This window comes from Sturnus vulgaris, chromosome 5 (assembly GCF_052056855.1).
Source record: "Sturnus vulgaris isolate bStuVul1 chromosome 5, bStuVul1.hap1, whole genome shotgun sequence".
Taxonomy (NCBI): domain Eukaryota; kingdom Metazoa; phylum Chordata; class Aves; order Passeriformes; family Sturnidae; genus Sturnus; species Sturnus vulgaris.
The window spans coordinates 46,613,951-46,628,174 of record NC_142247.1 but is presented as its reverse complement, the minus strand read 5'-3'; the positions used below and the strand labels follow the sequence as shown (position 1 = coordinate 46,628,174).

The 14,224-nt window shown below is 39.8% G+C and overlaps 2 protein-coding genes across 8 annotated transcripts in view; both read left to right on the top strand.

The window, feature by feature from the left end:
* Nucleotides 1-6,811, top strand: part of LEMD3 (LEM domain containing 3) — a 42,868-nt gene extending 36,057 nt beyond the window's left edge. The window contains exons 10-13 of the mRNA XM_014888577.2: nucleotides 1,402-1,483; nucleotides 4,147-4,252; nucleotides 4,343-4,421; nucleotides 4,641-6,811. Of these exons, the coding sequence (XP_014744063.1) occupies nucleotides 1,402-1,483; nucleotides 4,147-4,252; nucleotides 4,343-4,421; nucleotides 4,641-4,804 (431 nt within the window). The 3' untranslated portion in view covers nucleotides 4,805-6,811. The remainder of the gene's footprint in view (nucleotides 1-1,401; nucleotides 1,484-4,146; nucleotides 4,253-4,342; nucleotides 4,422-4,640) is intronic.
* Nucleotides 6,812-7,228: 417 nt separating this feature from the next.
* MSRB3 (methionine sulfoxide reductase B3) overlaps nucleotides 7,229-14,224 on the top strand; it is an 80,737-nt gene continuing 73,741 nt past the window's right edge. The window contains exon 1 of one of the 7 annotated variants that reach the window (XM_088165638.1): nucleotides 7,229-7,247. Coding sequence is in view for 2 of the 7 variants with exons in the window: in XM_088165640.1 (XP_088021766.1) it covers nucleotides 7,874-7,943 (70 nt within the window). In the remaining 5 variants the exon portion in view is untranslated. Of the gene's footprint in view, nucleotides 7,248-7,620; nucleotides 7,642-7,812; nucleotides 7,957-14,224 lie in introns of those variants that run through there. The other 6 variants (XM_088165639.1, XM_088165640.1, XM_088165641.1 and 3 more) reach the window with 6 other exon arrangements.

The window sequence follows — 14,224 nt, the reverse complement described above, 5'->3', positions numbered from 1 at the left end:
TGTATTCTTAATAAGAACGTTTTTAGTTATTTAGGGAACTTGCAGTAGGTTTGATATTAGAATTGGAGGCTACCTTTTCTAATTTCTAGTTGGTAATTGTATTTTATTTGTCTTGGGAATTTACATAAGAAGTGGATTTTCTATGCTGTATCTCTAGGCAGTGAATTTTCTCTTGGCTAGTGCTTGTCTTTCACAAGCAGTGTCTTCCACATAACTTAATTGTGTTTGTGTGACATGGTTTTTGCTTGGGTGGCATACAGAAGAGCAGCAATGTTCATGTATTTTGGATGTACATTCAAGATTTTAAAAGATTAGCAGTAAGAAGCACAGACATCTGCCCAAAACAGAGACTTTCTGACCACTGGAATCTTGCGTATGTCAAATTTTTCTAAAGTAGGGATTGCAAAGGAGAAGTATTAGCAGCAGTTTGGAACATAATTTTTTCTTGTTGAAATTTTTAATCTTATGTTTAAATTCTTGAATCTACTTATCTCAGTCTTCAAAGTAAAACTCCCTTCAAGCCTTGAAAGCTGCTTTGCTAGCTGTTTTTACTAGCTGTTTTACCTTTTCATTTCTGTTGCTGCTTTGTTGGCCCTTCTCAAGGCATGGAGCTGCCTTATCTGGATCTGAAGTGCTCCTTGATTCCTTTTCTCATGGCAGTCTTCTCTTGTGACTCCCACAAGTAGAACTTGTGAACTTTAGAGAAGTTAATATTTATTTTATGATTTCAGAATGTATTTCATGGCACTGTTCAGCTTTGAGTTACTCTCTGCATTTTGATTTTCATTTTTCTTCTTATATCTTTTTTATCCTAGGATATGTTTCATTTCAGATTTTTAGAAGCTTCTGATCATGTGTGATCATTTAGGGCTACAAAAGCCCTGTCCTTGTAGAGCATTCTTGACATGTTACTGCGCTACAGATGCAATGCAACATCCATCTTAAGGTCTCCCTATTTATTAGCCAGATGGGCAGCAAATTTCCCCAGAAGTGGAAGAAATGAAAATTCATCAGGCAGTTAGAACTGTATGGTTAACTTCTAATTCCAAAAATTTACTCCAGACGTTATGTTTCTCTGTCTTTTCATGGAGATGTAGTGCAAATCCTTTCTTTTCAAGTATATGTTATTTCTTAAAATATCGTGAATTCCTTCCATGTGGCCTGGATATAAGAGAGTGCCTTAAGTGTAGAAGTTTTAAATATAAAAAAATTGAGCTAAATATGGTGTGTTTTCTTCAGTGCGGTAGAAGACTCTGCAAAACTTAATTTGCTTGAAGTCTTTCATATATGTAGGAAACTTTGTTCTGAGTAAAACTAGAAAGGTATTAATGTATGAAGTTGACATTTCTTAACTCAATAATATTATGCCTGTCAATAATTAGTATTTCTTTTTCTTTTTAGCATTTCATCTAGACAGAAGAAATTCACCACCAAACAGCTTGACGCCATGTCTAAAGATTCGCAATATGTTTGATCCAGTTATGTAAGTAAAACCAGTTATCTATTTATATTTCTGCATTCTCTTGGAAGAGTCAATTTCTTAACTCTGAGAGGGCTTTGGAAGAAGTGAAGAAACATGAACATGTTAAAAAAACCAAACAGGTTGTAAAAAAAATGTTTCTCCTAACATCTGAGAGAAGACATAAAAATCTTGTCCTTCATTGTATTGCTCTGTGTCTTTGGCTCACTTCTTGAAGAATGTGGCATATAGCCAAACTCTTTGGAGCAGTGACTGATATTTCTTCATTAATTAAATTTGTAAAAGTTCAGTTGTATCAACTAACAGAGGAGACTCCTGTGGCCTGACAAGATTGGAAGTTTTTAAAGTATTGTTAAACATTCTGGAGTATTTGGACTGCTACAGAGCTTGCACAATTTGCATTTAAAAGGCTGAATTTAAATCACTTATTACTTTATGGTACTGTGACTGCCTAATTTTGAAGCAAATGGATTTTTGTAGTGGGAACAAATTAGTGCTGCTTACTGGCTTCTAATGCTCATGTAATTCTCATGATTCTAAAGTATGTACTGTGTATGAATAAGTAACAAGCCTTGTTTCGTGTACCAGGAGTTAAGGAAAAAGAATTTTTTTTGTAGTCTTTTAAATCTTTATCTGCTCTGCTATTCTGTTGTGATCTCTTTGGCTCTGGACTAGATCATGGTAGGAGTTGAAAACCATCACACAGGTTATGCCAGATAATCCTGCCTAATCTTTGAAGTCTCTTTGTCCACTGTAAAGTGATACAGGGACTCCAGTAACTTATTAAGAAGTAAATTATTCCCTAATGTGATTATACAAGGGAAAAACACAGATGCTATGTCATACAGGGTAAATGTGAGATGCTACTTGGGACTGAAGAATATAAGAAGTTGAGTGGAAAATAAAGCCTGTTGATTGAGACAGGAAATAAGGGAGGACATCAGAGTATAGACACAAGTGATTGCCAAGTTTGGGTGTATTTCTTCAGCCTTTTTTCTAACTACACTTAATTACTTTAGTTCTTTGTTTTATTAACTGAAAACTTGTTAGTTATTTTAGCTAAGACAGTGTTACCCCTAGCATAGAGAAGTACTCTAAAAACCTTTTCTCAGTGGCCTTAAGACTTAATGACTGGTCAAAGACACCAGCTTCGATGGCTTGTATAATAATTTTCAGGTTGCAGTAAGGTGAGCAAGACTGAAATGTGTAGGTGTCTTGAAGCAAATTGATCCTTCTGTAGGATGATTAAATAAAACAAGAGATTTGCAGAGAATTTTAAGTGATATCAGCATATACTTATTGTCCCTGCTTCAAAGAAGACTTTGTGAGCTGTATTGGTTATTCTGAGTGGTACTGAAATAAGTCCATTCCTGAAGCTTCACTATAATATTTATTGGTATGTTTTATTGGCTACTTTCCTGTTTCAGAATGCTAGTATTTCAAAATGTCTACTCTTAATGGAACTAATTACTGAGATGTTATTTTTGTCAGAACAATCTCCCTTTTTAGCCTATATCTTTGCTGTAAGCTTCAGTGTTTTTCAGTACTGACCCAATCCACCCAATTCAGTACTGGCCCAACAGGTGCATTAAAAAGCCCCTGCATTTTGTTGTGTTTTGACACTTGTCTTCAGTGCCTATGTCCAGTCAGCTATTTTGAGCATTGCGACTTCTAATACGCTAACTTTTTGTGTAGACCTTTTCTTTTGGAATTTGACTTAGCTCCATTACTGGACTGCTGGATTATGTTCATAGTGGGATACTTCATCCAATTCCATATTTTACTCCCTAGTGCATTCTTCTGTGAGCTGTCTTTCAGACGACTGTTGCTTCAAGAAAAAGTTCATATCATATCCTTGGGATTATCTTAAAGAAAATGCAAACAGAAATCTAAAACCCTCAGAGCAAGACAAACTGTATTATTAATCTGTTTGTGTCATTAGAGGAAGGAGACTTATGTTTTTGTTCCAGACTTGAAAGGGATGAATCCTTTCACTGACCACCTAAAACACAGAATGTACCAGTGTCTGTGATTAGATTGTCAAGTGTTGTTTTGGCGTTTGCTATGGGTGCAAGCTATGTTTAATTAAACTAGTTTTAGCTGCTCTTTAAGTGACTGTATAGTAACAGTAATTACTGAATTCTTAACAATGATACACCAGTAGCTGTTAGAAGCAGCCCCATGAAACAGGTCTTTTTTTCTTGAACCATCTGGGAATATACCAGTTAATTTGTTTTTATTAATGTTAGCACAGCAAATAATCATCTTTCTACTGCCAGAAGTCAGGGAGGACTCCTATCAAGGGAACAACTTGTCCAACTTGTTCACTTGTGCTCACAGCAGCAGACTTTGTTGTGCGTGCAAGGCAGAAACATGTTTTTTTAACTATCAGTCTAAGCATCATTTGCACAGGCCCATTTTAGGACAACACCCCACCCCTCAAATAGAGGTTATTCCTTTTGATTTGTAGGGTTGAATTTTCTAAGGTGGACTGTAGGAGCCAATTTACAGTGTATTCAGTAGGAAAAGTACTAAATCTGTCCCAGAGGCATTTACCAGAAAATTATGTCAAGTTACAGAGAAACCAGACTCGGTGAGGAAGTATGAGAATGTTGTGAATGTTTATAAAACCATGTAATCCATGAAATCTTTCATTGTTTGCCTAGGGAAATAGGTGATCACTGGCATCTAGCAATTCAAGAAGCAATCTTGGAGAAATGCAGTGATAATGATGGAATTGTTCATATTGCTGTAGACAAAAATTCACGTGAGGTGAGTGTCTTTCCAGTAACATCTTAGCACTTTGTTCATCCGTTTCAGCTGGACTTGCAAAAACCCCAAACTCCTCTCTCTCTTACTTAGGGCTGTGTATATGTCAAGTGTCTCTCCCCGGAGTATGCTGGAAAGGCTTTCAAGGCATTACATGGCTCTTGGTTTGACGGTAAGGAGTGAGAGTTTGTAACAAAATGGGTAGAAATTACCTGTGGGTGCAGTTGGAGTTCTTTTAAATGGTGAAATATTTTTTATCTAAATTATTGAGTAGTAAAAAAACTGGTTAACTAATTTTGATGTTATGACATATTTGTGTTTTACATCTTGAAGCAAAATGCAATAATACTGAACTAGAAGGTTTCTCTTTTCCTATTTCTTTGCCTAATAGGAAAGCTGGTAACAGTAAAATACCTGCGACTAGATCGGTATCATCATCGCTTTCCCCAGGCTCTTACTAGTAACACTCCACTGAAGCCATCAAACAAACACATGAACTCTATGTCACATCTGCGTCTTCGGACAGGCACAACTAATTCTCAGGGAAGTTCCTGAGAAAACGTTCTGCAATTGCTAGGACTGTTACTTGCAACAGGAATGTTCCTGTTTGGCTGCCGTCTTCCTTTTTTAGTGCTTTTTGTATGTAATACTTTAAAGAATTAAATAAAAGTTTGAACGTTCCAGAAGTCTTGTTTCCAAAGGGACTTAGCAATGAGGCAGTAATACTGAGCTGACAAAAAAGAAAAAAAGTTGCTTCATGAAGTTTTCTGGGGCTACAGTAAACCGATGTGTTTAAGTTTTGCATGAGGAATACTGATTTCATTATACATTTGCAGATGTGGTGATGTATTTTTGCACCGAGAAGTGTTTTTGATAATACAAAAGCATGGAGAAAAGAAGACTTCCTGTATTTCCATAGTTTCCTGTGAAATAATCTTGTGGGTATTTTGTAACAAGCAACCTACAGTTCCTGATGGTGAATAAGTTAAAAAAAAAAATCAGTCAATATAAGTTTATTGTTGCTGTATAAGAATCTTTTTCTGCAGCTGGGGTGTGGGGAAAGTGAATTTGGCATTAGTGGTTGCATATCAATGTGAGGGAAGATGAACTGATTGTGGATGTACTGGGTTTTGTATATAAATGTAAATGCTGGTGGTGGCAAAAAGGGTTGTGTTCTGTGAGGATGTCTGCATTGAAGCAGCAAATAAGCTCCCTATTTTATTCAAAACCTATTGTTTTATATGGTTTTGGCTGTACCATGACAAGAGGCCAAACACCTAAAAGTGTTGGATACAGGTTAAATATCTTTTATAGGTTTTATATAAAATATCTGACTGATTTTGTGTGAAAGGTCTGATTCCAATTGTAATGAATTCAAATTTGTTAGCAATAAAGAAGCAATTGGCAGATACTGGAAAAATATTTTGTGAAAAGCTGTATTTATTATACAAGTATCGAGGCTGTGACAAAATACCATTGGATTAAGTGACATTCCCAGTACATTGTAACATGTTTTAATGAACCATTTATCTGTTAAAATTTTAAAAGGTACATACCTCCTTGCAACAATTTTGGCTCATGCAAACTAGTGCAGGTGACAGTAAAGCTTGTAAATTTACTAATGTTTACCTAGAAGTACAAAATTGTTGCTGAGAAGCTTAGTTGCAAATCTAAGATTATTGGCTTTACTAATCCCCACTCCTACAACAATTTTACCTAGTCATCCAACTGAATATCCTGTAGGAGGTGGGACTGGAAGCACACCAGTCCCACAAATTTTACTGAAACTTACTTTACTTTGTACATATGATAGATTTGCAGCATGAACTTGCACAAATAATGCACGTTTTTCTTACAGTTAAGTAAACATGATGCACACTATTCTGCAACAGGAAATCCTATTGTGCCTTACCTTTGTGCTTTTGTGGGCACCATGTTTATTATTGGAGAGTTTGTTAATCAAAAAATTTTAAATCTTCGGTTTTACGTCTCAGATGCTAATGGATGAGTATATATAATATATAATCAGCCATGCAGAATTCTACTTACCAAGGACAAGTACATATTTTTGATGGGTAAGTGGATTGTGCCAGGTCTGGTAGATTTTTGATGAGTTTTATTATATACATATATGTATATGTATAATATACATGTAGATGTATTATATATATGTATATAAACTAATTTTGTTGTATTTGATGTGCATCTTAGTGATTTGTTTACCTGACCTTAGTGACTCCATCTTGTGACCTGTTGCAAGAGTGAATGTAAAAATAGATGTGGCATTTTGAAAGGTTGCCTCGATGCAAATGCGTCTATCTTGCTTCTAAGAGATATTTCTTGTAAACACTGTACATTTTAATTGTAATATGTACTATTATGCAGCTTATTTTACCTTAAACTGTTAAGTTGACTGATATCCCTTCCTGCAAGACAGGGGAATATGTATAATATCTGAACATTTGAGAAAAATCAGATGTTTGTTGTAACTTGTCATCCTATCCTGTAAAAACAGACAAAAAACCAAACCAGACTCGAATTAAAGGTTTATTAGGGTTTTTACATGTGTCTCACCTTCTAGATTTGGGTGTCTCTTTTCTCATCTGGGGGCAGAGGGAGAGATTCATTTGTTACAGCCACCTACCTAATTTTTTGGTATTTGTTAGGATGTGAACTGATGCTCCTATGAGCTGACACACAGAGCCACGTTTCATTTAACTGTCAGCTTGACTTTTGTCTTGATTTTGTACACAGGGAGTGCAGAGACATACCTTGATTCCTAAGCCGTGGACATGCCATGTTGTCTCCCCTGTTAAAGGACAGACCTGAAGAACCTTAACCTTGTGCTTTCAGCTTCTTTCTTGTATTTTGAGATACAAAGAGTCATCAAAGGGCTTTTGATAGACTAACAGAAGAGATTGGATTTTTTTTCCTGTCATTATCTTATGCTGTTTTAGTGACAGGTTGAAGATTTGGCGGATAGGAGGAACAAAGAAGGGTATGTAAGTCCATTTTTTACATTCATTTGTCCCGCATACATATACGTGTCCCGTAGGGAAGGGGAGCAGGAGGATAAAGTTGCTCGATGTTCTCTCCTTTTTGTGAGCCGGGCACCGTGGGCATTGAGCGCTGTTGTAGTTTCGCGGCCGGTGCTAGTCAGGAGCTGGCTCCGGGTGAGAGCCGTGGGCTGGAGCCGCTGCGGCGCTGACAGCGCAGCCCCCGCTCACGGCCGGCGTCGCGCAGACAGCTGAGGGTCACGGCAAGGCTGTCTCCGCTCGGCTACTGCACTCCGGCCGGGGCTCTCCTTGGAACTGCAGAAGCGTCTCTATAAAAAGACGAGGAGCCCCTTCGTCGGCCTGCCCGAAGCGCACCTTTTAACCGTTTAGGACAGGGTACTATGGCCGTGTCGCGGCGGCGGGATGGGGTAGGGTCCCGGCCGCCTGCCCGTGCTGCCCGGTCGTGCCGGGCGTGCGGCGGGAGTCTCCTGGCTCCATGTTCATATTTGGCCTTGGCCTCCGGTGCCCAGGAATTTCCCGTCATGCTCCCCGAGCGGCGGGCCCGTCACTGCGCTCCCACGGGGCGGGGGGGGCCGGGGCCGCTCGCTCGCTCCCTCGGGCCGCTCCCATGCGTGCTGCGCCGCCGCCGCTGCTCCCCGCGCTCTGCCTGGCGCTGGCGGCCGCCGCAGGAGCCGCAGGTAGGAACCACAGGTAGGAGCTGCTCCCAGCCCCCGCATCCATACCGCCGGCCCCCGCTGCCGTGCTGCGGGGAGGGCGGGTCGGGGACTGCGGAGGGGGCGAGGGGAGGGGCGGCCCCGGCGGCGCGGGGGCCGGGCCGGGCCGCACCTGCCAGGGCTGCGGCGGGAGCGGAGGGGAGCGGGTCGGCACTGAGGGGGACCTCGTGGGCCCTGCTGGCGGCCGAGAGCGGGGCTCGAGTCGAGGGTCGCTCTGGTCGGTCCCCGTGTCAAGGAGCGCTCCTCATCCCCCCATCCCGGCCTCATCCTGGCTGTGCCGTTGCTGTGGCCGCCGCAGCGCCTGGACCCTGGCGCGGCGCAGCTCCTGGCTCCGGGCGTCCTGCGCTGTAGCTGGAGCTCCTGGCTCAAACGGGGTGTGCAGCGGAATAGCTGATTCGGGCAGGGAAACCGCGCTTGACCGAGTGCATAATAAGTTCAGTTCAGCCACGATCCCCCAGCTTGGTAAATGGTGCAGCGCTGGGTCAAAAAAGTAGCTTAAACTCCACAAATGAGCTCATAATTTAGTGGAGTTTTTCTAAGGAAGCTTAGTGACGAATTAGCTATAAATGCTGTCTTTCCTCTTGAGCTGAATTTTCAGTCATCACCCTCTTAGCACAAAGACTGTCTGAAAGCACAGTGATCTTAAACAAGCATAGCTGTGTATTAAAAATGCCAAATCTAACACTAGTTATCTGCAGATAAGGCCGGATGTCAACTGTTACCTAGTGATAAATGCTGTAAGGCAGTCTCTGTAAGTGTTCGGAGCCTAAACACAGCATTTAGGAAAGTATAGAATATGTCATGCTTTTAGCTCTTTCTCTGTTGTTACTATTAAAAAGGTTCTGAAGATGCGCTCTGTGGACAGATAGAAGTCAGAATGAGAAATCTGCAATAGCCAGATACTTTGCCTTACTGGTACGGCTTGCTTATATAAGGCAAGTCACCTGTAAATGGAACAGCCATCTCCACTGCCACTATGGCACATCTGAATCCAGAATTTAATGCTTAGAATTTGTCCTGCTTATGTTCTTGCCCTTGCTGAGTAGACACAAGTGCTTTCTGTCTTATTTGCTGATGATTCCCAACTTTCTGTTACGTTGCTGCATGCCTTTGCAGTTCGTCATGATTCTTTGTCTGCCAAATTTGGTTGAGTCTGATTCTGGGAGTAGTTTCCAGTGGCTTGTCATCTTAATCAGACGTTTGCTCATAGTTTATAAAAGAATCGCCTGCCTTGCTTTAGATGTGGCTTATTTTAGAACAGTATTTCTCAACCATCTTTTAAAATTTATGTAGGGAATTAAATATGGTTAGCAGCTTAACCAGAATTACTAAGTAATCCTAGAATTCTGAGATTAAAAAATGATTTTTTAAAAACCTAAAACTCTGCACTGCCTTGTTAAAACCAGTAGAATTAGTGGAGTTCAACAATATATAGTTCAGTCCAGAATGCGGTTGGTTGGTCCTTTTCCCATCTGATGTACCTTGTATCTTAATAATACGCATTTTGCAAGATCTTTTAGGAAGAAAAAACAATTCTATTTTTCTTCCAAAAGAGCAATCTTTGAAAATAGGGCCTTTGTAGATGGGGGGTAATGTTTCTATATTTGGTAGCAAAGCCATATAAAGCAGTTGATCCTAGACAAAAATAAAGTTTTTTGACTGAACGACCTTGCTCAATTTTCCAAGTGGTAGCAGTTACATACTCTCGGAGGGGTTAGTTAATTCGGATGTTTATGGCAGTACATACTGCAAGAATTTCTTATTTTTTATTTGTACATACCATAAGAATTCCTTACAGCTGTTTGGTAAGGGCCAGCTTGTACGGTGAGGGAGATAATTGGTCCTTTGCCCTGTTATTTATGAAGATATGGAAATATCTTTCTTACCTACTCATGTTTTGTCAGCTTTGTAAGCTGATACTTGTTTCTGTATCATTGGAGATCCAGCCTATTTATTACATTAGAAATGCTAGAAAACGGAATTTCTCTATTAGGCGGATTGTTAATGGTTCTTTTGTTATTTACTTTAAAAGATGGGGTAATAAGAGTCAGTAGGGGGAGAGAAGAGAACACTCTTAATTTTATCTTCTCAGACAGAAGGCTAAGAAGTCTGCCTGTCTGCATCTGGCTGGCATTGCTACAAGTCAGCAATGCAGTAAAGCCATCCAATTTAGAGATAGCTTTGTTGAACTGCGTAATTCAAGTGAGTGTGTCCTCATTACAGAGCAACTCTTAAACTACATGCAGCATTATATTAGTCATAGGTAGGGAGTATGACCTGCTTTTTCCCTTCCTATTATTTTTTGTCAAGAGCTGGAGTTTGAGCAGCACCCAGGCTACGTATGAACTTAAGCTATGGAGGCTTTAACTGATAGGAAAGTGGGATAAACATCGGCCTAATTATAGCTGGATGGCTCTAGTTTAAGGGTCCCTTAGCCAAAAGGCCCCCACTAAAATGGACCCTCAAATTCTTGGTGTGTTTATGATGTTGTAATTAGGAATTACTGTCAAATAAGGTCAGGTGTGGATTTACCTTTCCCTGAGTAACTCTGAAGTTGGTTTGCTTATTTTGGACCAAACTACAAGGCTAGACAGAAATACGGTGTTTCTTGCTCAGGAGTAATCATGTCCATACATGGAGTTATTTCAAGGTTACTTTCTCCACACAAGACAGAGGTCTTTTAATCAGAACAACAAAAAATTTGAGAGCTTTTGGGGCTTTTTTTTTTTTTTTTTTTATGTCTCATAGATTAAAAAGTGGCTACAAGTTAACTTTCCCTTCCCTTACTGACCTTGCTTCGGTAGGATTTATTGTTATCTTTTCAGAGTCTTCATTTCATTCAGAAGGATCTTTGGTTCTCAGTAAGGTATTAAAATGTACTAGCTTAAAAAAAACAACCCTACAAAACTAAAGATTTAAGTCCTTCTCTGTGGCAATTTGTGAATGTATAACCAACTATCAGTGTTTTTAAAGTAATTTTCAACTAACCACTTAAAAGGAAGGAAACACATACTGCATTATTAACTTCTACCTGAAATTGAAGAATGTCATTGTGTATTTTAACAGGGGGTTTTGTGTCTTAAGTCTGTGAAGATTCTGATCCGTATTTTTTGCATGAAAATAGGGTAGAAGAATTCTTTGGGAACCCCATTTACGGTGAGGTAATTGGAAATTATAATTTACCTGCTTAGCTCCAACCTTCTGGTTCTCATTTAGCAACCTCGATTCAGCATTATCTGAAAACCACACAATCTAGCAACTGGAACTGGGAATAAAGAGGCTTTTTGCAATACAGGCTTTAAGATCTGAGGAATTGAATGATACTAACCCAAAACAGGCAAGAACAATACTTACAGTTATAAGGTGGTAACACAGTTTTACTGTCTTCATAGACTTATAGTTTAGCGTTGCTTTGTAATATAATTAATAGCATATGTACTTCTTTATTTCCAGAAAGTTTTGGATTTAAACATGATTGAGGTTTTGAGTGTTGCACAGACAAAGTTTAAGGACAGAACTTCTGCAGAGGTCCCCAGTTCGCTTTTTCCTTTCAGTAGCATCTGGACATCAGGATTGATGATTTCCTTGAACTGTGGACAGCAGCTTAGCAAAATGTGCATAGTGTGCTAACACACTGTTTTGTTGGGAAGTGTTACCTCATCCAATAAATTTTAAGAGTAATGCCATGCATGGCATTTGGACGTATCTCCCCACGGGTCTCTAACTCTGTGATATTCCAAAAGAGGACAACGCCCTTGCTTTTCACCTGATGGAAAACAAATCCCACTACCAGGCAATAACAATAGCACTAATGGAATGTAGCTGCGAAATGCCACCACTTTCACTCTCACCACACAATGAAAATGGAAAAAAAATTAAACACGTGGAACCTTAGCAGCTTCCTGAGGAAGTGATCTGTGCCAGTCGTTGCCAAAAGGAAACAGGTCACTAAGTGTTCCTCCTGGCTGAGGGATTGCCCTGTTCTTGTTCATCTCCATTCCCCAGTGTGTGGCTCTCAGAGAAATCTGCAGGCAAGGCTGTTCCAGCTGCCTGCACAGAGAGTGTGTGTGATTTAACAACTTCGAGGATCTTCAAGGTGGGTTGGTGGGTGGCAGCCTCATGGATGTCTCTCTCAGTTCATGCAGCACAGTGAGTCTGGCCTTGGCTTTCCTGCAGCTGGTCCAAGAGCAAGAATTGGCTTGATATAAAATTACTGAGTTGGCTAAGAAAAATGGTTGAATATACAAGCAGGCTTTGCCACCTGGGTCAGATTGTCACCATCCTGCTGCTGGGAGGAAGCTTGATATTAAATATAAAGCCAATGCAGATCCATCCTAATATGTCCTGATGATGAACAGTGAGAGCTTACACTCAGTTCAAGTCGAATTTGTACTAATGAGTGATTCAGTAGTGCACTGATCCAGTCTGCATAATGCTGAAACCAAGGCTTGCAGATCAGATTGGTTGGGCTTCTACTCCTGCACACCGACAGCACTGTGAGTAGCCAAAATACAAGTGTGAGAGAGAGATGTGAATAAGACAAGAGCAGATGCTTTGGCTGCCAGCTCAGGGACAGGTGGAAAAGTAGAGGTGAATCAGTCAACTATGTGAAGTTACAGCCCTGAGATGTAAATACAGAAACTCCACAAATAAAATGATTTGGGTTTTCTATAGTGTTATCATCTCTGGTTTTCAATGGCTGCAGAAAAGGAAAACCAGCCCTGTTGGTCAAAGCCTTAATATTTAACTGCTATGTACTTTTAGACTCTATCTTTATTTTTTTTCCTTTTTTTTTCCCAGAATTAAAATCAGTGCTTCATCAGATCTTGTGTGTACACGGTGGAAAAATATACTGTGCTGACAGCACACCTCTTAACATCTCTTTTCATGAGAGAAATCAAATTGTCTGTTGTCATGAATGATGTTCTCTTTGTCCAATTTATCAAACATCAAGATTAAATTTAGCAGAAAAATTTTAATAGTAACAATTATATAAATGAATACAATCAAAGTATTAGATACATATATTTGAGTATATACAAAATTTGGCAGTAATTTAGTAAGTAATTTGGTATAATTGAGTTTCATATAAAGCATAAGCAAAACTGACTGGGAAGGGCCCCCCCCCGCGACCAGGGGTACGAAGAGGGGCTTGCCCTTCCTCCAGTACCAAACCATCAAGGCTAACAATCCCACTTATATACTATATGCTAATACATATTAATACAGAATTTTCTAGAAAACCCTTCCTAGTTTCTATTCCTAAAGTCTACGTCACTATGTTGTGTTGCACATGCTCTACTAGTAGTCAGGGGTCTCTCATCCTTTTGAGGGTTTTATTTCCCATGAAGGCTCGTCGTCTTCATCAATGACCGAGGTGTGACCTGCAGGTAGCGCATGCGCCCTATGTAACTGAGCAGATGTTTTCCATAGTAAGAATTAAGCCTCATGCCTAGAATCATCCCATTTTGGCCCATTTCAAGGTCAAAACTTTCTATTTCTAGACGCTGCTTGTCAAACCTACATCCTTCTATGACTCCTTTCTAACATCTGGAGGATTTCATCTGCTTTGTCTCACTCATCTCCTTTTTGCTTTATAACAATTATTTTCTATTGATTTGAGTACAATTTTGCTAATATAGTTACAATTTAGTTAGCACAAATCACATTTATCACATCTGTGTACGTGCTTGTTCTGTGTACTCCTGCTTTTATTGAAGGCAAGCTCACTTAAGGGAAAAGATTTTGCAGCAAATTAGCGGCTCACTGGGGAAAGGACCCACCATATGCTCCTGGTATCTAAACTGCTACCCGGCATTGATACTTGCCTCTGAACTTGAGAGTTCTGGTTTGCACCAATTTATTCTAGCAGTTGTTGAACCATGCTGGGAAGGAGTACAATAGATATTTTGCAAGACTGGGCTCTTCCCATGAAATCTTAAAATGTGAAATACTGTCTGGGGAAAAACAATCCTTTTATGTTGTTCAGTTACATATCAATTACAGACCAGTACATTTTGCTCTAATGACAGTCAATAATGGCAGCAATAAAGACAGTGTAATAGCTTCGTGAGGTAATGCTGTTTAAGATGACAGGAACATTCTCAGAGCATTATCCCATTTCCACAGTCACTCTTGTAAACAAGCCAAATGCTAAAAACTTTTGCAGGGATTTGGCTTTCTGAGCCACTCTTTATTTTTACTTCTCTGGGCTTTTCTCAACTGCCTCTGTCCTATACCCCAAA